Below are 27,614 nucleotides of genomic sequence, written 5' to 3' on the forward strand. Positions count from 1 at the left end.
ATTCTTGGAGTGACACTTTCTGCCAGTCAGTCTGACCAGCACAACACGTCACACACAGACACAGCATTTTACATTTGCCCTGCAGTAAATATTTTAAATGCATAGAAGGGTTGTGGGAAAGAACCTCCTGGACAAAAAGAAGGAAGGAAAATGGTACTGAGGAGAGGTTTGCCCATGCAACAGGCTCTGCAGCTTCTCTGCTGGAAAAAGAGCACATTGCCCTCCTGGCAATCCTGAGCAGGAGCCCTAAGGCTTGGGGTTCCCACACTTACAGCCACTGGGAAAACATGCTGCTGCTCAGCAGAGGCATGTGGGGTGTAGGGACGCCCAGCCTTCCTCCCACTTACCACAGAGAAACACCCCCCGGGGTTGTGGAACTAACCAGAAAACTGTGGGATGAGGGAGCACAACAGCAGAGCAGAGACTGGGACACTGGAATAGGGAAAGCAAGTGTTTATAAAGGCCAGATACCCGTAACAAAAATAAACTTGTGCTTTCCCTCCCTCCTTTCCCTCCCTTGTTTCTTTTGATTTTTAGATACAAATTCTGTTTAGGAAAAGTGGAAGCACTGTCTGTTACAAAGCAAACCAAAGAGAAAGCAGAAGGGGGGAGAAAACCAAGGAAAGGAGAGACATTAGAATTAAACACTGTGGAATGTTAAACAGGTTACAGGCTACCATTCTAGCCAGTGCGGTTAGGCAGCTTAGTGAATTAATTGCTTAGGAATTAAAAATAAATTATTATAAAATAGATTTCTGTACATTTTACATACATATATATCTCTGTATATAAGCAAACCGTGCTGGGCAAGTAATGACAGGGGACTTTCCCATGCCAGCCTCAGTCCCAGCCAAAGTCCTGGCCTGTCATCTGGTAGAACTTCATGTTGAAGGGCCGGTAGAAGTCCCGCAGCCTCTGCACCACCTCCTGGTCGATGTCAGGGTGGGTCCTGCCTTTCGTCTTCCCCAGGCAGTGGGGTTTGCTGCTACCCTCTGCCTTCTTCAGGCACGGGAAGCCCTTGGTTTTGTTAAAGTAGAAGTGTTTGTCAGTGATGATCCTTTTGAGGCCCAGAAAGTCCTGGACCCTGCCCAGCTCCCCTGCAGGATCAGTGATCAGCCTCTCCCCGCTGACAAAGAGGATCTGCCCGATGGGGAAGTAGAGGAGCCAGTTCTCCAGGTGCTTGGCGTAGATGCCAATCTGGATGGCGCTCCACGAGGTGTCAATCAGGCCTGTAGTCCTGTTTTTGAAGGTCAGGCTCTCGAAGGTGGGGATGTCAGGCTTCTTGGAGAGCGTCTGGGTGTAGTCTGAGATGGCTCTGGTCACGGGGTCCCGCACCACCACGATCAGCTTGGTGCCCTTGGACATGGAGGAGATGCGGGCTGGGGCCTCCTTGGTGACAAAGTAGCTGGGGGTCTTCTCCATGGTGATCTGTCCCTCCAGTGTCCTGGGCATCAGGTCCCTGCCAGCAGAACATACAAACATGGGTCAGAAGGGCAAGGAAAAAGAACAAAAATATCCATATGCATTTACATGTATGTTCACACATAGATACACAAGAATTCTCCCTAAAATGCCTTCACAGGCTATTTAGATCATACAGAGAAATTAATTTCCCATTGATTTAGGGATTTGGGGAGGGGGAGATTATTATCAAAGGCCATTGTATTAGAAATCCAGCTGAGTAATCCCCCAGTTATCTGTGAGTGGATTAGCTGAGCTACACTCTGCACCTGGACCATGGCTGCATGTACCACACTAGCTCTAGACTGGTCAGGATGGGTCCTGAGCTGCACCAGGGGGCTGTTCTAGCTCATGTCAACACCACTGAGACCTCAGCCCCAATCTAGAGCTCATTTCCCTATGGGAATGAGAGGATGGTACTGCATAAAAGCAGGAGATCACTAGAGCATGTCCATCTCACTTTCCCTCAGCATCCCAAATGCAAAACTTTTCCCAGCTCAGGCAAGAGGGTGCAGTTTTTCTCTGGCTTGCCAACAGCACGACTTCACTCACAGGTGTCCTCTTGCACCCAGTTTCACCCCCTGCCTTACTGCCCTATCACTTGTTTCCTCACGTGAACTAGAAAGGGCCTCAAGAGCTGCCCATGGCATCTTCAGCACATCCCAGCCCAGTAGACAGTGAGGACAACCCCAACCCAGCACTGCGCCACAGGTTACAGCAAGTCAGGATATGGGATACAACTGTGGAGAACACAATCTTAGTGCACGGGCAGGATATACCTTCACAAAGTACTTTAAAACTTAAAGCTTTAAGCAATTCCACCTTATTCCCTGGCTATTTCTAATTAACTACACGGGGAAAGAGTAGGGAGCTTGCAGAAATGATGGAAGTGGCATAAAGCAGAAAGAGTAATTTTTTTCCTATCATTCACTAGGCAAGCTAAAATATTTTAGACTGTTTGCCACTTCTTTCCCTTTACAGCCCAAATGGACTGATTTGCTCTGGGTTGCAAGACAGTTGAAAAGAAAAGGCAAAAGGGGAGTCAGGCACGAAATTAAAGCCATAAAACTTAATCAAGTTTTCAAAGCATCCACCCAGCACAGAGAAATAAGCAGCCAGTGTGTGATCTGCAAGCCTGAAGCTGTGCTTCCCTCAGCCATACGACACTGCATAGAGGCTGTTCCCAACAGTCAACTCCTCCCTCACTGCTTTTATGCTTCCCCAGCAAGGGCTCTTGCAATTAAAACAGCCACTGATAATTTTTGCTAAAGCCAATGGTTGCCCTGATTAAAAACTCAAGGGAAGAAAACTGACCAGTCTGTTCTGAGGGCAAATAACAGGGGATCCAAGAATGAGAGGTCTGTATGCACCAAAAATCATCCCATGCCTATTATGAAATTTGGTCGCTAGTAATTTATGCAATTATTCGTGAGCTCACACTATACCTGATATTTTATTTCATCAGCTTCTGTCATTACCTTTGTGCAATGTGTTTACTGGCAAGGGGCACGCAGTGGCTGCACCTCCATCCTCCCTGTGAGCTGTGCCTAGAGGCTGCCCATAAAGCCCCTTCTCCATAGGCCCAAGGTGGGAGACAGTCCCTGTGCCAGATCTGCATGGCACTGTGGGAGAAGTGGTGATGAACAAGCTGGACTGTGGCAGAAGAGGATATCAGCTTATGGAAACCTCCAGTCATGGCCAGAGAGGGCAGCAGCCCTGAAGGCTGAGATTTCAAGTCCACACAAGTGGAGTTACACATGCAGATAAAAATCATGCTGGTCTACCAGATACCTCGGATGTGAGAGCTTCTGGAAGGCAGGAGCCAGCGTGTGTGCCAAAAACAGCAAACAGAATAAAACTCTGACTAATCCTTCGACTTTCTGTCCGACTCTGCAATCCCATAATGCTGTCACAGAATAGGGCCAGTCAATAATGCTCAGAGCAACTCTTACATTTGTCGTGGGCTGATGTAGATTTTGACATTTTCTCATTAAGTGATGTCTCCTTTAATGACCACATTAAACCCAAGTTCAACATCCTGCACTGGCCACCAACTGCTTTTCAGCTTGATTTAAGAGGTTGTTTTACACCCATGAATTCCCTAATGGTCTGGAACCTGCCTAGAGAGGAGAAAACTTCCCAAAACATTCTCAGGTTGCCCACACTGCACTGAAGCCCTTCAGCTTTAGGTCAGGTTCATTGGATTGCTGATTGTATGGGGCCCTGCATTTTGGGACTGATGTCTCCTCCAGGACTACTACAGCCAGTGTTTATCAGTCTCATGGGAATGATGCAAAGTTTATTTTTCTCCTCTTTGCACAAGAAAGGCATTGGGTAGGGCTGGCTGTTAAACAGGAGGAAATTGCTGGGGATGGAGTGCCAAGTCAGTTGATCCAGTTGGGAAACACAGGTTCCTAATTAGCATTTCAGCAAATGCAGAAGAGCACACCATAAGTGGAAGAAAGCAGGGAGTAACTCTTTACCTAAGAGGCATCCATTGGCCTGGTGTCAGTCTCTTTGCAGTGCAGTTCACCTCCTGGACCCACACTGCAATTGTGGCTGAAAGCACTCAGTTCTGGGCAAGTCTAAACTCCCAGATTGCTATTTTTGGAGAGGGCCTGAGTTCTTGGCAATTTAAGAACATTTTGCTGGTGACCCATCAGAGCAAGCAAAGGAGAACAAGGCACATTCGCACACCTACTCAGGTTGGCCAACACAGGCTGAGGTGAGCAGAGGTAGAAACCGAGCCTTCAAGCCATGTACGAGACCTGGATACACCAAAAACAGCCCTCAAGCCCTTGCTCCTGCTCTACCTTCACTGTACACACATAGGTGCCAGGCATAGCCCAAAACTAAGACCCTCAAGATTGTCTGAGACTCTGCTTTGTTTGTAAAGTGGCTGCATGAAAGGCAGATGGCTGTAAGTGAATATTGTGGCCCACAGATGTGGTTTGAACCTCTGACAACACCACATCCAGGAAAGCAAAATTTTATTGCATGGGCATGTCAGCTGTGAGGAACTTTCCCATGGTTTCCATAATCTCCCACAGAGGCACTATCCATCAGGCTGGCAGCCAGAGACAGTAGAGCCTCAGGGACAGAAGGAACTGGTACATTGGCTGGTCTGAACTCACAGTGGTGGAAAAATCACCAAGAAGAATTTATTTCCATTCAAGCCACAGCCAGAGAAGGGCAACTTGGCCCAGCTCCAACACAACACAACACTGGCCATAGGTTTTGGAGGAAGGAGGACCAGATCCAGACCCTGCTCCTGGGGCTCCAAGACAGCAAGGGACATGCTAAACTACAGCTGCTGCTTTGGGAGAGGAAAGAGGAGCTGTGATGGCGAGAAGCCACGATGCCCTGGCAGGGTGCAGCCCCTTTGGAAGAAAGAAGTAGGGTCCAGCAGAAACCCACTTTCAGCTCAGATATGGATACAGATCAGCCTGGGGCAGCTTGTGACTGCTGTGGAGCCTCTGTTTCCATGGAGGATTCACAGGCGCCACAGAGACACGGGCAGCTCCTGCTAGCACTGTCTGACACAAGGTGAGAAAGGCAGAGGTGCAGCTACCACTGCTGTCCATATGGGAAAGCAAAGGGAGATGACAGAAGGAATCAGGCTGTGGGAAAGAACAGGGAACTTAGCTGAGCCCCAGGGCTGGATAGAAACACCATTGAGGGCCATAGAGCAGAAACTGTAGTAGAAAATACAGCATGAAAACCTTGGCAAGCCATCCCTTCTGCCTTGTTATCCTCCTGCCTTCTGGCAACCTGGAGTTCAAAGACCTCTGGAGACAGCATCTGCATCCCAATCATCCCATTTCATAGCAACTATGAACTGTCTAATCCTTTCAAACCCACGAATACTTCTGGCCTTGAGAACATCCCACAGCAGAGAGTCCCAGCACCAAAGCACTGCCTCTACCTGTCATTTGAACTCCATCCCCACTTCCCTGCTTGGGAAGGGATGAGGCACCTGCTTATTGAGCATGGAAGAAGGAAATGAGGATGAGGAGCACCAGCAGACTCCCAGTATCATTTATTCCCCATCCAGCCCAGCCAACAAAGCACTAGTGGGGCTCAGCACTGCTGACTAGGGCAGAGCTGCCAGCAACTGGGTCCCAGTGAAGGCAGGAAGTTGCTGTGTGAGCACACCTATGAATTTTGCACATCTATGAACTTTGCACAAGCAAAGAGCAAACCCCTAGCCCTGAGCTATTAACATGTCAAGAGGGACAGAGGAAAAGCTTTTCCTTTAATGAGCATTTCCTCGGTGAAGCCTGCACCCTTCATAGGCAAAGTGATAGGCTTAGTCTAAAGATGGATTGGCCTACTTTACCTATTAACCACTTAAACTAATGTAATAAAGGTTCTCTTCATTCGAACAGCCCTAATCCCCAGCCCCACACAGCTCTGAAACCTGGAATAAGAAGGGATACTAAGATGAACTCATCCAGGCTGTTGCTTGGAGAGGCACTGGGCAGGGCATTTTACGGGGTTTTTTAAGCGCAAACATCTCCAATGTGAAAACCGGACCCAGAGTGAGATGAATTTACAAAGTGGGGATGACAGGTGGCCGCACGGTAATCCAATCCTGAAGCCTAATGCCCTTTGTGGCAGCTTTTGTCTGCACAGAGGGGCTCCAGGCTAATCTGCTGCTACTTCTCAAGAAGGAACAGGCCAGGGGGGCGAGGGGACCCCCACAACCTGTTGCTGCTTTATTTGCGACAGGTAGGACAGACCAAGCAGGGCAGAACACAGCAGTGGTGTCTGGTTTTATCCCTGGGGATGTCTGTTGGTCTCCCCAGGCACCTCCTGCCACGGCAAACAGCTGCTGGGATAAACCCTCCCACTCTGCTGCAGCCTGGAGCCCATGGCAGGATGAACCTGGGGGCTGCAGACACAAGGGTCTGCCCATGGCAGGGGTCACTGGCAGGCTGCCCAGCCTAACCCAGCACACTCAGGTGTCCTGCTGCCCAACAGAAGCCCCAGGGCTGAGCAGATGAGCTTTCCTTTCCGAGGAAGGTTTCATGCTGGATATATTCCTACCCAGCACCACTCTGGGAGATGTTCCACCTGCTCCAACAAATTCAAGTAATGAGTCCCACAGGTAAGTCTTAAAATTGGGTTGTCCTGTGATGCAGCTGCAGCAATGGCACCTTCCAGTCTCAAACACCTCTGTTCCACAGCACCACACTTCCTCAATCCTCTGTGCTTCCTCAGTTTCCCTAGGCAAAAGATGACAAAACTCTCCTGGAGGAGATGGACAGCTGTGTAAGGGGTGTTGAAAAAGCAAGAGAAGTGCTGTTATGGTCAGGATAAAACACCACAGCACCTGGATGGAGCTAGGAGATGCAGGTTGGGGAGCACTTACAGCAGTCCCCACAGCAGCTCTGTCAGCAAATACAGTAAGAACCACCTTTAGTGCAGAATTTCTAGACTTTTCCTCCACAGCTGTTCCCTAGAAGCAAGGAAAATATGGGAAATGGGAAGAAAAGCAAGTCAAACTACTTTGAACATCAGCCACATTCATGCCAAATTCAGGTCTGTAACCCAGCACTGTTTGTTTTGCAACCCAGCACTGCACACACAAAGTACCCAACCTATTTCTGGTCAGTTTCTACCCTGTTCCTCACTGATGTTTCAAGAAGACAAAATGTGATTCCTTTTCAGAAAACCAAATTTTGACAATCTGATTTTGTTCTGGGGAAAGTGCCTCCCCAATTCTCCCAAGAGGCTGTCCAAGAAACTGCATAAATTAGATTGTAAAGTTATGGTAAGAAGGTGAATAGAAATACAAAAGGTAACACCAAAGTTCTTCTCCCATCCTAGAGGAAAACAGATCTTTTAGCCTCCAGAGTAATGACAGAGGGTTTGAAAAGCCACGATGACACCAAGCTAAAGTACAGCCAGAACAACCCAGAACACGGCACAACTTAATGCACATGATGAATTTAAGATTTTTGCTGCATTTTTAATTTACAGGTTGAAAAGCAAAGGGGACCAGAGATGCCTGCTTGGAAAAGCTCTGAGAACCAAGTGCAGACGATGAGAGAGATTAAAGCTGCATCACCTCAGAAGTTTATGCTTTCCAGTCTGCTGCATCTCCCTCTGTCTTGTCCCTGTCCCAGAGGCAGTTTGGTACCCTGTTCCCATCCCAGCATGGTCCTGTTCAGCTTTGCTCCAGCCAGGATCCCACCAAAGCCAAAGGGCTCATTTCACACCACATTCTATCTGTCCATCTGTCACCTTAAGTCACACATTTTTAAGGAGGGCTTTACTCCAACAGCCAATTCTCACTCTGATTCTTGCTGCTTCTCTGCCTTTTCTCTCCTCCCTGTCTCAATAAATAAATTTAGACCATGTGAGCCAATTCTAATATCTTGAAAAAGAGCTGTAGGCACCCAGAGAAGAATGGAGTGGTCCCTCCATTGGTGGTAGCTTTGCCCTACAGCTCATCCCCTCTGCCAAGGTGATATCCAGTTGTTCCCAGTTTCTGAGGCAGCATGTTGTCATCAGAAACTGGGAAAAATGTACAGTGCTGGTAAGAGCTGCCAGGGGCTGGATTAAAACCACACAGCTGTAGCCCCATACCGGCACCTGACCATGAGCAAGAGCTCAGAGATGCTCTGGTAGTCAAAACCCCAAAGCATCACCAGTTCAGCTCCCAAGGCCACCACACTGGTCCCATTCCAACCCTACCAGGCCCTTTTCCCTGCATGGCTGATCACAAAACCATTGAATCCCAGCAATACTCCTTAAAAGCAAGAACCTGACCAGCTCAGGGAAAGACTGTTAAAGTAATAAAGAGTTTTAATTGCATCACAACCCTGCCACCTGCACAGAGGTCAACTGGCTTCAAAATTACCTTCTTGGCTTTGACTCTGCTTTCTGGTGGCAGCAATGGGATGAGGGAATGAGGGAGAAGAAGGAAGAGGAAGAAATAGAGAGAGAAGAAGCAATAGAAAATTCTTCTTTGGGGTGTGAGTGCTTGCTGCTTTATTATTTGATACATCATCTTACCAAAATTTTCCTTGGCTTCAGCTGCTGCTGCACCACAGACCTGTACAGTAGCAGGCCATCTCTCCTCTTTTTATGACCAGTGGTAAGAGCAACATGTGTGCCTTTGTCTCAAGCAGGAGTCTGTTGTTTGGGTTGGCAAATTATACAACAATAAAAGGGAATGGCTGGGAACCAGCCTCGGCCTTTTTGAAATGGATGTAACCCTATCCAGCTCCATCAAACACTCGCCACAACGATTACACAAACCAGATGATGGGATTTAATGAACTTTGAGGGTGAGGAAGGAGTAGGTGAAGGAGGAGGGAAAGGAGGAAAAAAATATGTTGGCCTGAAATTAATGTTTTTCCCACCCTCCTTGCTCACTGGCTCCAAATCATCTAGGTGCCCTTCACTTTTTGGGGAATTTTTGGGGATTAAAGGAGGGAGAGGATGGCAATGATGTGTGATGAGTACCCTACATGAAGATGCTCTGGGACTTCAGTGGGACAAAAGAGCCAGTGGCCACAGGTGGCATCACCATGTAGCCCACAGGAACAGGCTCAGGTATAGCTGTAGAGTCTGATCTAAGCTCCTTTGATGTGGATAAAAAGCCCCAACCAAGGTTTGGGGAGTGGGGAGATGTGGGGCAGTGGCGGATGGCCCTTTGGTCCCCACTCCACGTGGCACAGCCAGGACACACCAAACAGCCCTGGCAAATCAAAGCAAGCAGTACCCCAAGCAGGGGGCAACACACTGCTGCAAATACCAGGGTTTAGAGTTCGGGGGTTTTTTTTATAAAAGACTCTGTCCACCTCTTCAAAAGACACTGCATTCAAATCAGAACTCGGAGCCACCACAGTCTTGACCCTCTCTATGCTGGGACATGGGGAGCTAACCCAGCCACAGACCTGAACAGACAGTTTGCAGCAGCATCCAAGCACCAACCTGTACAAAGCAGGGCCTGATCCATGGAGATTTTGTGCCTCTGGGAACAGCAATGGGTGTAATGAGCTCCACCAGCCCCTGCCGCAAAGGCAGCCTCCCACCCTGTGCCAACCAAAACACATCTCACCCAAATACCTCCCCTACTGCATGAGATCAAATGGGTTAATTAGAAGCAGTCTCATAACCAAGATATAACATGCTATCCCTCGCAGGGCTGCTGCCTTCTGTATCAAAGTGCCATATATGGTGTACCATATAGCCACAACCTATAGGGGAGGAATAGTTCAGCAGAAACACTTAGTGGGAGTCTTGTCTGCACAGGACAGGCTTATGCTTCCACTGGGAAGCACAATAGAGAAGCCCAGGATCCACAACGACTCCTGGGAGGCTGGTGGGTGATGCTGCCATCACTCCTGAGACATGCCCATTCCTTGGCACTGAATGCAAAGGCATAAAGGTGGTCTTGGAGGTGGCTGATTGGAGCAATCCCCCTTCCTACCTGAGCTCATGCTCCATGCAGGGCAGCCTCTGGGAGAAAGGGTTCAAGGAGCTGAGACCACCCTGGAAACTTGGGAGAAGAGCATCCTCCCCTGCAGACTCCCACATGAATGTGTCCACAGGGTGCATTTCTCTCCTTGTGGCCCTCTCCTCTCCTGTGGCCTGGGGATCTCCAGCCCTGGCCAGAGGAGGGAAAGGGCAGAGCAAGAATGGAGCAAGCAGCATGCTGTCCCCCACTGCTTTCCCAGCCTGATCCAAACTCAGCTCCAGAGGCCGCCTTTTGTCTGACACACTGAGTCCACCTAGTAATTCTCAGTCAATCTCTCTTCCAGCCCCTTGTCTAGGTGCCTGACCCATTCCTGTAAGTGTTCAAGGCCATGTTGGATGGGGCCCTGAGAAATCTGCTCTAGTGGGTGGTAACGCTGCAGGGGGTGATATGAGGGGATATTCAAGGTCCCTTCCAATCCAGGACATTCTACAATTCCTCCTGAACCTCCACATGCACAGCCTATCCAAGTCAAGGCTCCTTGTTTTATCCATTTTCACCAGCCCCTGCCCTTGCACCATAGCCCCAGTCCTTGCACAATCACACCGGCCCACCCCTCCCTGCATCTCCAGCCGAGCTCCAAGTCTAGCAAGTACCATACCTTCCCCCAGGAAATCTCTTTGCCAGGCTGAAGACTCCCAGGCTGCTTGGTCATTCCTCAAAAAGAGATGCCTCCAGCCCTACAGAACAAACTCAGAATGTTGCCACTGTCACTGGGTAGATCATGCACCAACTGAACACAGGCTGCAGGGATGTGGAGCTTTCTTTGGATTAGGAAGGGCCAAATTTCCAATTATTTTTTCACCTCTTCCCCAAGCAACAGTGTGAGATGTTACAACTGCTAAGCAAGAACTTTCCCTCCTCCTTTGCTGGAGCCAGGCGAGATATTCATCAATGTCCCTAGCTCATTACACAAGCCCTCCTCTTCTCTTTATGTAAACACGGAAGCCTCTTTCTACTCCCCACCATACTTAAAAGCTCTGAACTTCCACTAAATAATTACCTTCACTGGGGGGAGAGGACAGCACTTTACATATCAAAGGGCTGCTTTGGAGGGATTTACAATAATTTAAGATGAAATAGTAAATACTCTATTCACTCCAGTTCATCTCCAGTAATAATTATAATCCTATTAGCAAGGTCCCAAGAAAGTGATTGCATTATCATCTAGCGAGCATCTATGTGGATTTCTTGGAGGGGTGGGATGGGGGAGGCTATAGGCAAGTAAAGAAGGAACAGCAACAAAAGATGCAATTGCCAGCATCTCCCTTCCCCCAGTAGGATTTGGGCTCCATTGTCCCGACGCTTCAATAGTGCTTTGCTCTGAAAATAAGAGCTTTTGAGCGCAGTAAGGGGGTGGGGCTGAAATGAGCATCTTACTCCTGTCGGTCACCGCCGCTCCCCTTTCATGGCCCAGGGTCCCCCCTGGTGCCGCTCCAGCCACAAAGAGTGCCCGGTGCTGTTCCTGCGGCCCCGGGCAGGCGGCAGTGCCACAATTAAAAGCTAATTGCTGTTTATGGGTGAGTTCTTTAGAATATTGCCCAGCATCACTGGGCTGTGCTGCCCACTGGTCAAGTCATGTGAGATTACTCTAATCTGTCTCCATTTCCTCCCAAAGAGGACAAAAAGACTGGTTTTGTTTAAAAGCAGAGCAGGGAGAGGGAAGGTCTGTGAAACTCATGATTTAAGGGGGGGAAATCCCCTGAACTCAGCAGGAAATATGACTGAGCTAACTGGCAAACTGGGACTAAAGCCCCTTTATCAGCAGATTGCAGCACCAACTGTGCAGACACCAACTGTCTACACCAACCTGTGTTTTATTCCTGCTCCGTGACACCTCTTCGCACACTCCCTGGAGTGTTTAACTGGAATCTATCCCTGCAGGAGGGCCTCACCAGTGCAACCCTCTTCCCCCTCTTCTGGCACCTGAAGGCCACCAGTGTGAGTCCCAGCACTTCCACCAGAAAGAGGCAGCTCACCTCTGCTCGATCTGGGAAATAAGCAACTACTCCAGAGTGCACCATTTGCAGGCTTGTAATAAGCCAAGATTACTATCACAACGTGCAAGAGTTTATTGCAAAGCTGTGGCAACATTTTTCTCAATAAATTAAATAGACAACAATAGTCTGAAAGGGAGGAAAGAGAAAGAATTTTAGGCATCCAGAGGGATTTCAGTGCCTACAACTCATTCCTGGTAAAAAATAAATTCTCTAGACTGCCTCTGCCTCTTATTCTTTTGCAACCAGAAAGACCAGCAACTTCTCCTCCCTCAAGAATTTATAGTCAAAAGTTAACATTATGTGTACTAACCTCCTACTATGTAAAGATTTGATAGATCCACTTACAGATTCATTGCAAGACAAAGCTCTGCTCTTGAAGAGTGCTAGTTCAAAACATCCTTCCATCAGAGATATGAATTCTTGAACTCAGCTTTACTTAGGTAGCACCAATCCTCATGGGAAGCTGAAACCAGCATCTGGACTGGGTCAGCACCTGTAAGCACAGAATGTTCTTGTCCAGAAAAAAACCCAAGAGAGTCAAGGTCTGGAGGTTTTGGCTTAATTGTGGAGACAAATAAAACAATACAAAAATCCAACAGCTCTTGCAAGGCTCTTGCTACTTCAGAGTAGGCCTGTGCAAAGGAAGCCAGGCTTGGAAGAGGTTTAAAAGCAGACAAAGAAATCATATTGGTGGGATATCCAAAACACACCCATGGTACCCAGGTGGCAAGAGGGTCTCCTGCACCAGAGGATGTGGGACTAACATAGTCCACACTAACACAGAGACTCTGATCTCAGGGGTTTGGCTTCAACTCCATCAGAACAACTGGGCTATTCCCAGCAGTTCCAAACAAAACCTACACCCTGCTGTCAGCTTTCTTACCCCACAGCAGCCACACAGCCATGTTCAAGAGACTCCAATGCCCACTGCTCACACCACAGCCTCTTCCTTCTCCTCCCCTCTCACCCCTTCCCTGCCAACAAGGCTGAGGTACAAACAACCAGTGTGGCAGGAGCAGCAGCCAGTACTGGTGGTACATCAAGTCCATAGCCTGAAACAGCTCCCACAGCCACCAATTTGCTCTCTTAATTGTAGCAACAGCACTAATCCTCTTAAAGATATTAAACCACCCCAGTCACTGCTCTTCACAGGTCTTCTAGACATCTCTCTTCCTCCTCGGAAAATGCTTCCTTTGCAGAAAAGGGAGCAGTATAATCAGGTTAAGCTCCAGAGATGTGAGGATCTGGGATTTGGGGGAGGCAGAAGTGGGTATTGAGGCACACAGAGGTGGTATGGCAGAAAGAGTACAGCCTGTTGGCTCCTGTCCTGTCCTGTCTCCTTTCAGGAGCTAGATGCCCAAACCAAGCAGCAAACTCATCCAAGGGTCCAACTACCCACCACTGCACATGGAGCAGAACATCCTCCTGGCTCATTGAACCTGTGACACCAGAGCACCCTGGGGCTACTGCCCCTGGCTAGGACACCAGGAGGAATTCCTAACCCAGGTAGTCCACAGGGGATCATCCACCAGCCTCATCCCTACTGCACCTCCTGTTCCAGGCCCTGCTCCAGGGACTCGTTTTGCTGTATGCTGGAGCTGGTAAGCCCAGCAAGCAGGGTACACCTCGATTTGGACCCAAAGGGCACAGCTGGTGTAATCAATGCAGGAGAGATGGTCACATCTTGTACCCCCCCAGCCGTCTGTATGGCAGCAACATACTGCCACACTGTTTCTGCAGCCATGCTGCAATAGAGAACTTTCCCAGTTTCCCAGAAAAGGAGTCAGTTCAAGAGAAACAACCTCTGGTTTGGGCCATTCTAGGATGGGGGTCCATGCCAGTTACATGGATATAGACTTTTATGGCACACACTCTTATTAACTTTATTATTTATTTATTTATTATTAACTTTCTGGTTAAGTAACCATATAGTGACCGTGGCAGCAGTCTCTCTGCAGCCACCAAAAAGCAGCTGAATGTGAGTGGCCAACCCTGGTGCACCACAGCTGACACTCAGAAATACCTCACAAATTTCTACCCAGGAGAGCACTATAAGGACGTGAACTTCCCAGGCTTTGCCTCTCCTCCGGGGGACTGCCAAGCCACCACATTTTACCTGTTCCAACTCTGCTGGAAGGTGGGGAAAAAAAACCCAGAGAGCAAAGAGCCAACCCCAAAAGGAAATACAAGTCAGCAGCCACTCCAGTAAGATACAAGGAGGACCATGTTCCCCTAATGCAACGTTCATAAATCACAGACCTGCTGAGAGGTCTTTTGTGTTTTTCCCCAACACAGAAACAAATGCCCTAATCTGTGTGCTTGCATGGGAAAGTAATGAGTTGCACTGATAATGTTGCCTTTTGTTAAACACCTGCACGAGTGGCCCAGCATTTGCACAGGAAGGACTTTGTTTGCCACCCTGACACACATTTCTCCTAATTAAGCCCAGCCTTCCTGCTCTGGGTCCTTACAGCCAGGATTAGAGAAAAAAGCCTCCTGATAAACTTTGGAGACCTGAGTGATACCCCAGCTCTCATCCTTTGGATCATAACCCATGCTGGGGGAGTATCCCCAGCAATTTGTCTACCCCTGGGGTAAGACATGCCAAAGTCAGGCTTGAACCGCTGTGCTGAGTTAGAGCCCCAAAAAAGGACTGGTGGTAGCTCTGCTTCTGCTCCTCTTCCTCACCATGGACATAACAAAGCAGGGAAGGCAGCAGGGACACTTTATTCACCCAGCACCACTTTCCTCTGTGCACTGACATGCCCTGGAACATCTTCCACGTCACATCTGAACCAGAGACCACTAGCTCTTCCACTGCATGTGGGAAGGGATCTCACAGAGTGGCCAGGGCCAGACCAGGCTTGAAACAAACCTTGAAACACATTCACATCTACAGTTTTTCAAAAAAAGCCATGTAGGATCTCCAGGAATTCACTTTCTGCAGCTGAAGGGATCCAATGGACATCCAGCACCATCTGAACAGCAAAGACCTTTGAAACAACAGCTCAGAAACAGCCAGCTTTCCATTTTCATAATGAAAAAAAGAAAGCTACATTTTTTCTGCCCTTCCTGATTATGTTCCACAGGGCAAGTAATGCCAACAAGGTGCTGCCAAACCCCAGCTGCACAACTCCACCTGCTTCTTCAGCAACACCCAAACCAGCCTTGAAACTGTGCAGCACTGAGGTTTCTCCTCAGCTGTGGTAAAGGGAAGGGGATGCCCCTCTGACCATCACAGGACCTTCCCCGTGACCAGTAACAGTAGGGAAGAACAAACCCATCAGACGAAAACTGGGAGGGTGCTCAACCAACCAAGCATGTCCTGTACTCACCAGCTGCTCCTTACCCTCAGCATCTCATTGAGTGAGTCAAGAATTTAAAACTGGCTTAGACTTTACTCCCAGCTGAGACATCTAATTAACTTCTGAAAGTCTCCCACTTCCTTCTCAGAAGGGAGGGGTAGCACCAACCACAACCTGAACCATCAGTAATCTGGGCACTGGCCCAGTCAGCATGGCCCTCATTGAGATGAGCTAATTTTGCCATCCACTGGAACAAAAGGCCTGGCAAATTAATACACTGGTGATCCTCTCAGTACTGATCCCTAAATGCATTTTAACACAAAATGAGATTATCACCTCAACTCATTTGTTAATGGATTTGTGATTTGCTCTCATAAAGGAGTAGCAATAGAAACCAAGATCTCTCCATGGTAAACAAACCAGGGCAGTGAAATATTTGTCCAGAATGAGATTTTATTTTTCTGCCAACATCTCTAGTCAAAGCAGGATGAATCTCCTGACTCTTCCCTCCCTTTGACACCTCACATGAAGCATCAAAGACAGAAAATACAATTAATTTCCAGGACAAAAACCCAGCATGCTCATTGAGGCAATCAGGCTGCAGGTTTGTGGTGCCATCACATCACTGGGTCCCCAATGACTCTGCAAGACTCTGGGTAAAGCAGAAGGAACCAAACCAGCCTTGGGAAGGAGAGAAATTCCCAGTGAAGGAGGGAGACAGGTGCCAATTAGGGAAACATGAAGGAGCAGGTCTGTCTGCAGACTGCCTTTCTGTCCAGTCATTACCTGGGATCATGGCATGGTCATAAACAGTCAATGACATCCAGCCAAGAGCTCTTTAAAGAGCAGGCTCAGCTGGTGGAGATGCTCTGCTGCAAGTACAACAGATGCAAAGCACTGCTTCTCATTAAAAAGGTATTCGCATAATTAGAGACTTCACATGGCCATACCAATGATTTGATCTAGTCCAGAGCACTCAGGCACTATTTAAGAGGGCCTGCTCACCATTTCTGATGGCTTGGGTTGTCTTTGTGCATAACCCTGCCATCTCGTCACACCCCACACACTGTGATGGCAGGTCCACGGCTATGGTGACAACCAGGAAGGACCTTATGAGCAAAACTACATGTGCCAAAGCCCACCAGCAACCTCCAGCATCCTACCCTGCTTTCATTCAGAGCCAATTTCCTTCCAGAGCCAGTCATGGGGTTGAATTATGCCCAAGTCCTTCAAGCCCTTGTACATAAAGAGCACTGTGGGCCAGTCTGCCAAGGCCTTAGAGCACAACACAAGTAAAATGACTTTTCCCTGAACACTGAGGACTCTGAATGACGGCCATTATTATTCAGACGAAACCAAGTGTCAGATTAACAAATCAGTGGGCATAAGAGATATAAAATGGGTGACCATTGAAGCCTTTCAAATACCCAAACATATGGATGAACCAAATGTGAATTGTAATTGACTCACCCACACCTTTGATCTCTACACCCTTGGGTTCTCAAAGAGACAGCCCAACCCCCTCCGACCCGGCTGAACTGATCTGGGACTCCACTGTGAGTGTCACAAAGTCCTTTCTGCCTCCAGCCCCTGGACTAGATGCAGCCTGGTGCTTGAAAAGAGAGAAAAGCCAGCTCTGCCTTAGATAACCAGGGAGCTGACGATGGACAACCTACACTACCAAAACACAACCTCTCCCATGGAGCCCATCACCCTGGGCACCTCTTCCCCCAGTTCTCACTGCTGCTGGTGGCCTTCAGTTAACCAGACGTGCCTGAGGACATGGCCCAGGAAGCAGCAGAAGAGGGTCCAGAGCAAACATGGGAAGTGACAATGCTCATTCCCCCACTGCTCCTAGAGCTGGATGTGGGAGTCTCTCTGGTTTTCAAGAATTTCCCTGTGCAATACCAAGGATCTGACTTTGCTGATGGGTTCAGGGCATGTACATGACCCTGATGTAAAATCTGGGCTGGTCTGGAAGAGCTGGAAGCTGCTCTGCCCTTCTCCAACTGCCTTGACAGCACTTAATCACTTATGCTTGATTAAGAAATCCGAGTTTTAATTTTCCCTAAGATGTTTCTGCAGTTATGTTGAAAATAACACAGAGCTTAAATAAATGTTATCCCTAAATTTTTACGTTTGGAGACAGTTTTGGCTAGTTTTAGATAGATACGTGAGAAAAGAAATAAAAGAGCATTATCAATTTTGATACCATACAAACCTCAGCTCCCCAGGAGTCATAAGTCAAGCAATTATTTGGGTTTAGTTTCAAGCCTCATTACAAACTTACGTTTCTGTAGCTCTTCTGGGAAACCTAGCCCAGCTTATTTTTCCCCCTCCATTCTGCAAATACCACAAAAATATGCCTTCGGGGAGGTTTTGAACCCCACACTGAAGCTTCCCCATGACGGGGAACAAGCTGTCCAGCTTAGCTCTTGCTATACGGAGTCTCGAACAACAGGAACTTTGGAATGCCCGTTACTGAAGGCAAATGCCAGCATCTATTCCCAGCGCGGGGCTATTCCCATCTCAAGCACCACCCCTGAGTAAAGCCATTCACTCTGGGGAGGCAGAGACTCGGCATGTGCCCTGTCCCTCGGCACCAGCAGTGGGTTTCATGGGGGAACTGGGTGAGGCAGAGTAGGCCTTCTTCTGCCACTAGAATTTTTAGGCTCTGACCCAGCTGTGCAGCTGCTCAACCCAAGCTGTGAGCCCTGCTGGAACAGCCGAGCCTGCACCAACTGCAGGGCTCACTCGCAGAGGAACCCCGGAACAGGAAGACTGGGGGGAGGAAGGCAGAGAAGAGGAAACTCACAGGCTCTTAATCTACTTTAGGACCACATGAGCTTTCTGTTTATATATAGCCTAATTAATTATTACACTGCATTGAGCAGTTTGACCTTGAAATCATCTCCAGGGGAGGCAGCAGTGGCAGTGCAGCCAGGGCAGCCGGCCAAGGCTCCGGTGTGTGCCTGGACACCCACGCGGGGCTGGCGGCTCCTCCTGCGTGTCTGGCTGCCCGGGCAGCACCAGCCTGTAATTACCGGAGCAGCCAGCAGCTCCCGGCCCCTCTCGGCTTGCAGCAAACCCAGGCTGAAACCCTAACCGGCTATTCCACTTCTGCCTTGGCAAGGCTGATATCTCTTCTCAAGGATTCCTTCCCTACTCAACACCCCGTATTGGCTATTCCCTCTGCTTTTCCAAACGCCATGCAGACAGCCCAAAACTCATTAGTTACCAGACCAGCTCAAGAGAGAAATTAAAGGGGGGGGGGGGGGGGGGGGCGGGGAAAGATGTTTCAAGCTGTGTTAAGGTGCAACAAGTTCAGTGCCCTGCACTGGGAAAAAGGAAGATGGGCTTTGCTATAAGCAGATCCTCGACAGGAGGCAATGCCCGGGCTGCCTGACTTTTTGCAGCTCACTTTGGTTGGTCCAGCCATAGTAAAGTCAGAGCAGGAGCCCAGGGATGCTCAGAGCCACCCAGACATCTACCGCGGTCCCACTGGTGCCAGGTGAGACCAGCTTGCTCCATTCCAACCCCCTTGGAAGATGGGAAGCCCCTGGCACTCAGCAGACTGGCTCCGATCCGGCACAATTCACTAAAGGTGGCACCAGAGGTGAGTGCAGGGTGTTCAGAGCAGAGGCACAGCACCTCAGTGTCAGGCAGCATGTTTGTTCCAACACGCAGAAACACAAGGCACAGCACAGCAATCCATGTTTAGCAGCAGCATTCCCAGCCCTGTGTACAAACCGGCTGAGGACCATGTAAAGCCACTCTGGGACAAAAGGGCTGGGACACACCTCCTGTTTATTCCAACACCTCCTGATTTGCTTCCAAGTTTAATACACCTTTAGAAAAACAAACCGAAGTCTTGCCAAAGCTGCAGGCCTTGCCAGTTTTTAAACAAATATTTAATAGCTCAGTGAAGCAGCAGAGTACTTTATGAGGAAGATGCTGGGGTTTTGTCCTCCCCCTAGTGACAGGAGGATCCATGCTCTGAGCCTGCTCAGCCACTGCAGCCCCTGGACCCCGCTCCAAATGAGAAATACTACTTCAGCTTAACCCCAGGGCAATTGCCCTTTCACTAAATGAGGACTTTTCCAAAGATGTCCTACACCTCCCTGTGCCATTCACCCATACTTGAAGTTTTAAATTTTCAAGTTTCAAGACTCTCAAGCCTTAATGCAAGTTTGCATTTGATAATCAAAAGAGGCTAAAATCTTGGGACTTTAATATAAAACTTGTCAAGCTACTTTATTTAAGTTAATAATTGTAACAGATTTTTGTTTCTGTCGGACGTTTTCTGCAGTCACATGGATACACACTGAGGGTCTGATCTTGAAGCCCTTCCCTAAGCAGAGTTCTGGACTGCATTAGACACAGCCATGTTTGGAGACCTGGTTCAGTCTTTCACCATACGCTGCTGAAGACTCATCTCATCAACGCCAACTTCCCATATGAAGAAGTGTATTTTTTAAAGGAAATTGGTGTAGCAGAATACAGTCATACTCAGTACTGTTGGACTGTGTTTGTGGCAGTGCCGGATTTGGCCTTGTGTTCGCTTTTAGGAAGAGTCTATCAAATTCACATATTCACCTATAACATTGTACATTAGCATATAAAATGAAAGCCTGTGCACAATAATTCTCCTTTTCTTCTGGAAGAGCTGCCTGCTGCACAGGCAGGAATGCAAAGCCTGTGCCAGTTCCAGGGAAAGGTTACAACTCACTTTTATTACAAACCAGTCACTTTGGTGGATTTACAGAAATCCCCATTAGTACCAGCAGAGAAGACTGGCCAAATTACAGCTCTGACCTATGGAATTTTATCAGCACAACACTCACAAGAAGACCAGGACAAGGGAGGATGACATCTATCAGCACAGGGATAGCAAAGCTGGTCTCCATGTGTGACATTGTACAAGCCACATCAGGCGCAGGGTCAGTCAGCCATGCAGCTCTGCATCCCAGACAGGCTGAAAAATAAACTCTGGGTCAGACCTACTGCCAAACAGAGCCATGACTCCCTTGATGCCAGGGCTAGGTCACACCATTCCTCTGTAGAGAAGTTCTTCCTCCCTCCCTCCCTTTTCTGTACAGAGAGGGGAAAACAAAACGGCTGTAGAAGCAGGCTAGTTCCAGGGCATTTCCAAGGGGTTAACGCAGATGTAAAGCATTTAGCAGAACCTGGAATTATTTTTCTCTAAATAAAGTTTCCCTAGACACCACGTGGCAGGGCACTGCCATGCTTACATGTCTTGACAGAAAGATTTAAAAAATGGAATTATTCATTTACCAGAAATCAGTGTGAGATCTGCCAGCAGCAACTGTACACCTGTTTTCCTCTAACATTCCCATCAACCTTATCTAAAGACACAAACACCCAAGTTTCTGGTCTTCTCTGAATGATTGCTGAGGCCACAGGGCCAGGAACAAAGGTTCAGCAGCCAAGCAAGCCAGCTCACATCTCCCAGAAGTCCCTCCTCACCTCTGGACCTTCCCAGCACAAGGGCACCACATGCTAAATCATCATCACCGAGTTCATTTTCCTCCTCCTTTGGTGCTATTCCGAAGAGGAAAACCAGCATGGGGAACACTCAAATCCAGCGTGGCACCAGGAGAGATTGTCCCCTTTGGATCACTATTATGAATGGACTAAGGTACAGTGCACATCCCAGCCAAGCAGACCCTGCTCTCCCTAGGTGGAGACAGAGGGACTGTGATCCTGACTGCCTTTTCTCTCCCTCATCTGATTCATGGCACAATGTGATGTCCTTCCCTACTTGTCTCTGCACCCCTTCCTGCCACCTTCAGACTGGGAGTAACTCCCTGATGGCAAAATTACACCACCACAAACACCCGTCCTGAATTCACCCCACCTTTCCTCTCAGCCTGCTGATAATCAGTATGTTTCATCACAGGACCCCTCGTTTCCATTAAGAAAGCTAAGATAAAGTCCATTTACTCCATTGCCTTCTGGCTACTGCTGGGCTGAGCACCTTTAAAAAGCACATGGTGTTTTTTGCAAGCTAATAAACACGCAGCAAGCTGTTGAAAGACCTGGAATTGCAACGGTTAGGGCAAGCCCCGGTACAGTCATCAGCATCAAGTCAGGACCCAGCAGAGCACTTAGTCATTTCCCACAAACCAAGGAAGAAGCCTCTCCAGCCCATCCTCACACAGTGACAACAGGTAGTAGTTGATAGCCCCATACCCACTAATCTATTGTCTCACACCATTGAGACAACGTGCCCCACTATTTGTTGTTCTTTAAACCCATATGTTACCCATCCCACATGGCCCTGGCCCATTCATTATCACCTGAACCCATTGATCACCCATGGTCACACCAACAGGAGACATGACTATCCCATGCTGAATAATCACTAAATTAGACTTCTTCCTAGCTGGGATGGGTAAATAGCCCCAAACCCAGGCTCAAGTGAATAGAGCAGCTCAGCAAGAAAGGTTCGAATACAGGACATTCCTATCATCAGGCAGATTGGAAATACAGCTCCAAAGAACAGTGGTTGAACAGTTTCTGTAGCCACTGCACCCAGGGCTTGCTGGATGCTCTTAAAAACAAACCCTTGCCTCAAAGTGCCTTGAGATATCCAGCGCTCGGTATGTGTTACAGACACCTGCCATAGCCCACTTGAAAAGAAAAAAATAATAAATCCCAAACCCAGAGCTGAGCCCACGAGTTTTCATTCCCATCATTTTCAAGCCAAGGAGCACAATGCTCCTGGCAGGCCACACGGGCCCGCACTAACACGATTAGCCAGGCAGATCCACCATCCGCATCCGTCACCCCCAACGCTTGGTCAACTTTGAAAAGTTCAGCAGCTCAACAGGTGAGGCCATGAAACCCGATCACAACAGACAATGTCATTCCCCCAGCGTCGTGCTGGGAAGAACTTGTCACGTGCGTCATATCGGGCAACATGCTTGAAACAGAGCAGTGCACTGAAACCCCAGCAACACGAATAATCTTTGCCATCTGTTTGAACAACTCAACCCTCCCCAGATGTAAAGGAATGATCCCATGCAAACACAAGGGCCTTGCTGACTGATTATAGCAGCCTAGCCCTTTTTATGGGGGACCATTTTCCTCCCAGTTACACAGCAGCTCAGGATACATCATAGGGAGCCAATGCAGTGGCCAAGGGGGCACTGAACTCCATGCACATTCTGAGGGGACCATTAAAAGTCCCCACTTCCTTAAGCACAACACAATGCAAGGTCAATAGTTGAGTTTTAAAAGTTTTTTCACATCAAGAAAAGAAAATTTCAGTATCAAAGTTGTTTGGCAAAACCTTCCCAGAGAACAGGAGTCCCTTAGGAGATGTTTGTTCTGACCCAACACAACTCACAGGAATGCAGTGGAGGAACCAGTCTTTGCTCAGATGCAGTCATTTGCACCCAAAGTCCAGTTGGGAGTACCAGGACTGTTCCCAAACTTCCTGGGGCCAATAAACCATGCGACACTCAATGGATACCAACCACGGTTCTGTCTGTGCTGCCAAGTCCATGCCTCACTGGGAAGGCAATTAAACAGCAGCTATTAAACCTTCACTAAAGCTGAGATTATAGAGAATGGCCAAACACGGGGGCAAAATCCTGCTCTGCTCAAGATTTGGTTCATCAGGGCTTTCACCCCAAATTTTTAACCATCATTTCCTTATTCTTCCCTTGCTCCCAGCCTGGCTGATCTCAAGCACCAGGTTGTACCCCACACATTCCTTGGGGAAAAAAAAAGGAGGCTCATGGGGAAAAAATAAGGAAGTTTGTTCCAATTTAGGAATTGTTGTCAAGCAGCACTTTGCACGCTTAAGTCCAAGCAGTCTGGGAGTCTAAGAAATGCATGTTTGACACAGTTTATTGCACACCACCAGACCACAGGGCCTGATCCTGATGATACAAATCACCCAGTCTCAGCAAGGAGAATGAATTAAGGCATCTTAGCAGTAGTGGGAAGACAAAGCACCAGCATTTGAAGAATTTTCCATAAGAGAAAAGAAGAAAAAAGGACGAGAGGTCTCCATGGTGCATTGCTAGAGGCAGAGGAGCTCAGCCTAGCCCTGCTGTCGCAGTTACAGCGGCACAGCCACGGCACAGGGGATCCTAGCAGAGAGCCACAGACTTGAAATATAAATCAGAGATGTTGAGTAGGGCTGGCAACGGCCCAGCCCAAGGCAGGAGGGACTGGGCATTACATCCCACTGGGCTGAAAATAATAATAAAAGAATTAAAAAACCCAAAACATGTAACACTAATGACAATCATTTTTTTAAACATTAATCATAGGACAACAGGCTTTCAAGTCCCTAGGACATTTCAAAATGCATCACTGTTGAATCAAATGAAGAAAATAATAAAATAAATTAAACAACTGATTTTCTAGGCTTGCAAGAAACACTTCTTTCCTCCCCACCAAGCTCTACAGTAAACCCCAAAGAGAACAACGGCATCCCTGCAGGCTGCTCAGCCAGACACATGCACACAGGCTGTGGAGCTGAACTCCCTCCTGCTGCAAAGAGGGAACTTCTCTACCACCCAAAAATTCAAGGCACTTAAAAAAACTAGTTTGCAATAGTGGCTGGATCCCATTTCTCCTCTGTCATGCTACATATTTTCACTAGAAGCAGTCAACATGTTGTATTCATTATGGGGGAAGAAACTCTGCAATATGCATACAGAAGTTATTTCCACCAAATTTTAGTTATCTCACTATCAAAAAAAAAAAAAAAAAAAAAAAAAAAAAAAAAAGCATTTAATTGTTCCTGTTTTCCCCCTGCTTTTCAGGAACGATACTCAGCACCACTTGATGGTGCTCTGCATTCCACACTATGGAAACAAATTTCATTTCATTTGACAGAAGATGGAGCAAGGAAGAAGTTTGTGTTCCCTCCTTCTAAAGTTTTTTCTGATAGATGAAAACTTCAGACAGAAATAAGTAGTTAAACAGGATTAATCACAATCACCTCCAAAAAGAAGAATTAACCAAACTAAACAATTAAATCTGATGCCTCTGCATCTTGAAAATCTGAAAAATAAGATTTTAGATGGCAGGAAAAACTTAAACAAAAAGTCCTAACAAATATAAATAAATGTAGCCAGTTAGCTAAAATACACTTCAAATGAGACACGGGTCAAACATTCTATCTTCATCTTTTCAAAGTCAGGCGTTGAGGACACAGTAGCTCCTCCAGTTCCAAAGTACAGTTGATTTGAGCAAAAGATCTGAAAAACAGAGATGAGGCTTGCCCAGCTCACTGCACAATGCTGACACCATGCACCTTTTATAGTACCTTTAATCCAACTGTACTGAACCACTAACAAGAAAATATAAACACATCTCCTTATTGATACTAAGATAATAAATAAAAGCCTCATTAGGTCTGGGAGAAACAAACATGTTCTTGAGGAGTTCTGAGAAGTCAAGATTCATTGAAGTCAGAAAGAGCTTGGAGTTACTACTGTATAGGATCTGACTTCTAATGATAAAATTTATAGGAACAAACTTCTGCATCTAATTCTAATTATGTTAGAAATAATGCACCATATATAACAACTTGTCTGTGGGTTTTCATCCTCCCTCAAGTATTCTGCATTATTTAGTCCCCCCTAATTAACCTAGGTCCCAGTCCCACAGGCAGCCAGACACACTCCCATCTTCGGGGCGAATCACACATGACTGATTTCAAGACTTCCAGCACCACTTACTCTTGCTGCTTGAGAGCATCACCATTCAGACCTCAAGATTTGTCAGATTTCAGCTACAACAACCGTTTTGCAAAGATACTAATGAAAAACTCCAGTGTATTTGCAGGGATAGGGCCCGCATTGCTTAATATTTAGCAGCTGATACGGTGAAGCTTTAGGAAGTTAAACAATACCTGTTTTCCAAACTTAAAAATAACGTGTGTCCTTTAAATAGTGGCTTTCACCAACTACATCTGGGATAACAGATGAACTCAATCATAAGCATTATTCTCTCCTTCCACCTTCTACTTGTAAAAGATTAATCAACCATTTTATGGTCTAATTTAGGTGCCTAATTAAAAACAGAGTTCAACACATACAGCACCATTTTGCTAATAAATCCTGACAGACTTTCTGCTCTGTTATATGCAAGATCTCCTTCAAAATGCGAGATTATTACTTTTTTAAACTCAGCTGACTTTTAAAAGACTTCATTTGGGCTGCTTTGGGACAATACACTACATCCTCTACCGAGATGACAGAATTTCCTAAAACGAAACAGCTTTCAAAAATTACTTCCTTCTCATCAGATCTTATCGTGCACTCATTTCACTAAATGCTCAGGGATGGCAACACTAAGGGAAGAGATATAAACCTAATCGGACTTGCAGGGTGGGAGTTTCAAGACTACATACAAAGAGGTTACAATTCGTAACTTCACAGCTCCCGTCTAGCTTCAAAGTTTCCATCTCTGCACTGTTAGCATTTCTGTAAACACTCAGTCGAAAAAAATATTCAAAATACTCCTGATAAAGAAACTTCAATCGGAAAAGGGTGAGAAAGGCACAGAAACGGAGGTCGCTCCTCGCTCGGTGTCCGATCGCGCTTCTCTCCGCACTCACCGCCGCCCGCTCCGCTCCGCCGAGCCCACCCGCACAGAGACATCCCGGACCGGGCTGCTCCCCGCAAAATCACTTAGAGTTACATCCATCCTTACAGGATGTAAGCCAGAAATTTATAATTTTCTCCCAGTCCAGAGGGTTCATCGCGTTCCCGACGCGCCCGTTACCCACTACACCGCACACCGCTCCCGCAGTCCAGCGCCGGGCTGGCGATCGCGACCTCGGGCAATCAGTCAGCTCCAGGGATGATTACGGGCTAGGAGAAAGTTAACGGAGACTGAACGCAGTCAGCGAGCGAGGAAGTTTTTTTCTGGAACGTGGAGCCTGCCGGTCCCAGGCAGCGCTCCCGGAACGGGTCAAACCCCTTCCAAATGTGTCAAAAAACTCCAAAACGGGTAAACCCTCCCCACCTCGCCTCCCCAACACACACACACAAAAAAAAAAAAGAAAAGAAAAAAGAGAAAGCGGGTCAAATCCCACCCCAATGGGTACCAAAAAAACCCCAAACGGGTCAAAAACCCCGCAAACACGCGGTCGCTGAGCGCACCGCCTGCCAGCCCGCGCAGACCCGGGAGACACACCAGTCATCCCTCCGCAACATCTGAGCTAGAGGAAAAATACGCTCCAGCAAAAGACCTGGAAGCGGAATAAGAGTGTTTAAAAATATAAAATTAATATTTAACCTTTATATAGAGATTAAATACGGTTCGGCTCGCGGAAAACCTGCAGACGCCCCGCCGCCGTCTGGGCTAACGGGGACCGTAAGTTACGCTCTGGGTTTATTATATTTTGAGGGGCTAGTTTTTCGGGGAAAGCATTTAGTGGAACATTTACTCTTCGCCCCGGGCGCTCCTCAACCTGCTCCGGAGCCCGGTGCGGCCACTTCCCCGCATCGGGGCGGCGAGCGCAGAACGGCGGGGACCCCGCTCAGCCCCGTCCCGCCGCGGGGCCGCTCCCGGCCCGGCTCGGCCCGTACCTGTACCAGGCGAGTCCTCGCTCGTAGTTGCGGTCGAAGAAGTGGGGCTCGGCGCCGACGGCGCGTACGTCGGGGTGCACCCGCAGGAACTCCAGCAGCGCCCGCGTGCCGCCCTTCTTCACGCCGATGATGATGGCCTGCGGCAGCCGCTTGGTGCCGGAGCCGTTGAAGAAGCTGGAGATGGGGCTGCCGCCGTCGGGCGCTGCCCGCTGCTCCTCCAGGCTGCTCTCCTCGCCCGGCTCTCCCGGCAGCAGCGGGGGCAGCGGCGGGGCGGCGCGGGGCGGCGCGGGTGACCCTCGAGCCGTCAGCCCGGCGCAGGAGCCGGCGCACGAGTAGAACATATAGAGCCAGAGGAAGAGCATGATGAAGAGCAGCAGCAGCCTCCGCCTCAGCGGCGGCAACGCAACGGGAACATCGAGGCAGCGGTTCAAGCGCTGCCCCATGTGCCCGCGGGCGCAGCGGGATGCATGGCTAGAGCCCGCCCGGCTCGGCTCGGCTCTGCCCGGCGCCTCATGGGCACCCACGGAGCCTCAGCACGGCCCCATCGGCACGGAGTGCCCGGCGCTGCCACCCGCCCAGCGCCGTCTCCCGCCGCCGGCAGCGCCGGCAGCGCAGGCAGCAGGGGGCGGAGCAGGGGGCGGGGCCCGGAGCGGGAGGAGTCCTCAGCCTATCACAGCCACGGGTTTTCGCATATTAATAAGGGGCGGGGCGAAGGGGGGAGCGAACGCGCCTATTGGCTGATGGCTGGGGCAGGGGGTGGGGCAGACGGTCCAGG

General features: G+C 48.5%; 2 protein-coding genes across 2 annotated transcripts in view; both read right to left on the reverse strand.

Moving 5' to 3' along the window:
• Positions 1-438: 438 nt before the first annotated feature.
• On the reverse strand, positions 439-27,429 carry LOC106862294 (heparan sulfate glucosamine 3-O-sulfotransferase 3B1). The gene is made up of 2 exons (XM_088176586.1): positions 26,840-27,429; positions 439-1,459 (listed from the first exon to the last, which is right to left on the reverse strand). The coding sequence occupies exons 1-2, from the start codon at positions 27,280-27,282 to the stop codon at positions 841-843; spliced, it is 1,062 nt and encodes a 353-aa protein (XP_088032712.1). The 5' UTR covers positions 27,283-27,429; the 3' UTR covers positions 439-840.
• Positions 1,335-27,614, reverse strand: part of COX10 (cytochrome c oxidase assembly factor heme A:farnesyltransferase COX10) — a 144,107-nt gene continuing 117,827 nt past the window's right edge. The window contains exon 8 of the mRNA XM_088176584.1: positions 1,335-1,459. The gene's annotated coding sequence lies outside the window, so the exon portion shown is untranslated. The remainder of the gene's footprint in view (positions 1,460-27,614) is intronic.

The sequence above is a fragment of the Sturnus vulgaris genome, chromosome 20 (assembly GCF_052056855.1).
Source record: "Sturnus vulgaris isolate bStuVul1 chromosome 20, bStuVul1.hap1, whole genome shotgun sequence".
Taxonomy (NCBI): Eukaryota; Metazoa; Chordata; class Aves; order Passeriformes; family Sturnidae; genus Sturnus; species Sturnus vulgaris.

Coding starts and splice junctions, on each gene's coding strand:
- LOC106862294 (XM_088176586.1), bottom strand. CDS start 27,282: ATGGGGCAGCGCTTGAACCGCTGCCTCGATGTTCCCGTTGCGTTGCCG. Junction 1,460..26,839: donor CGAGGACTCGCCTGGTACAG/GTACGGGCCGAG, acceptor TTCTGCTGGCAG/GGACCTGATGCCCAGGACAC.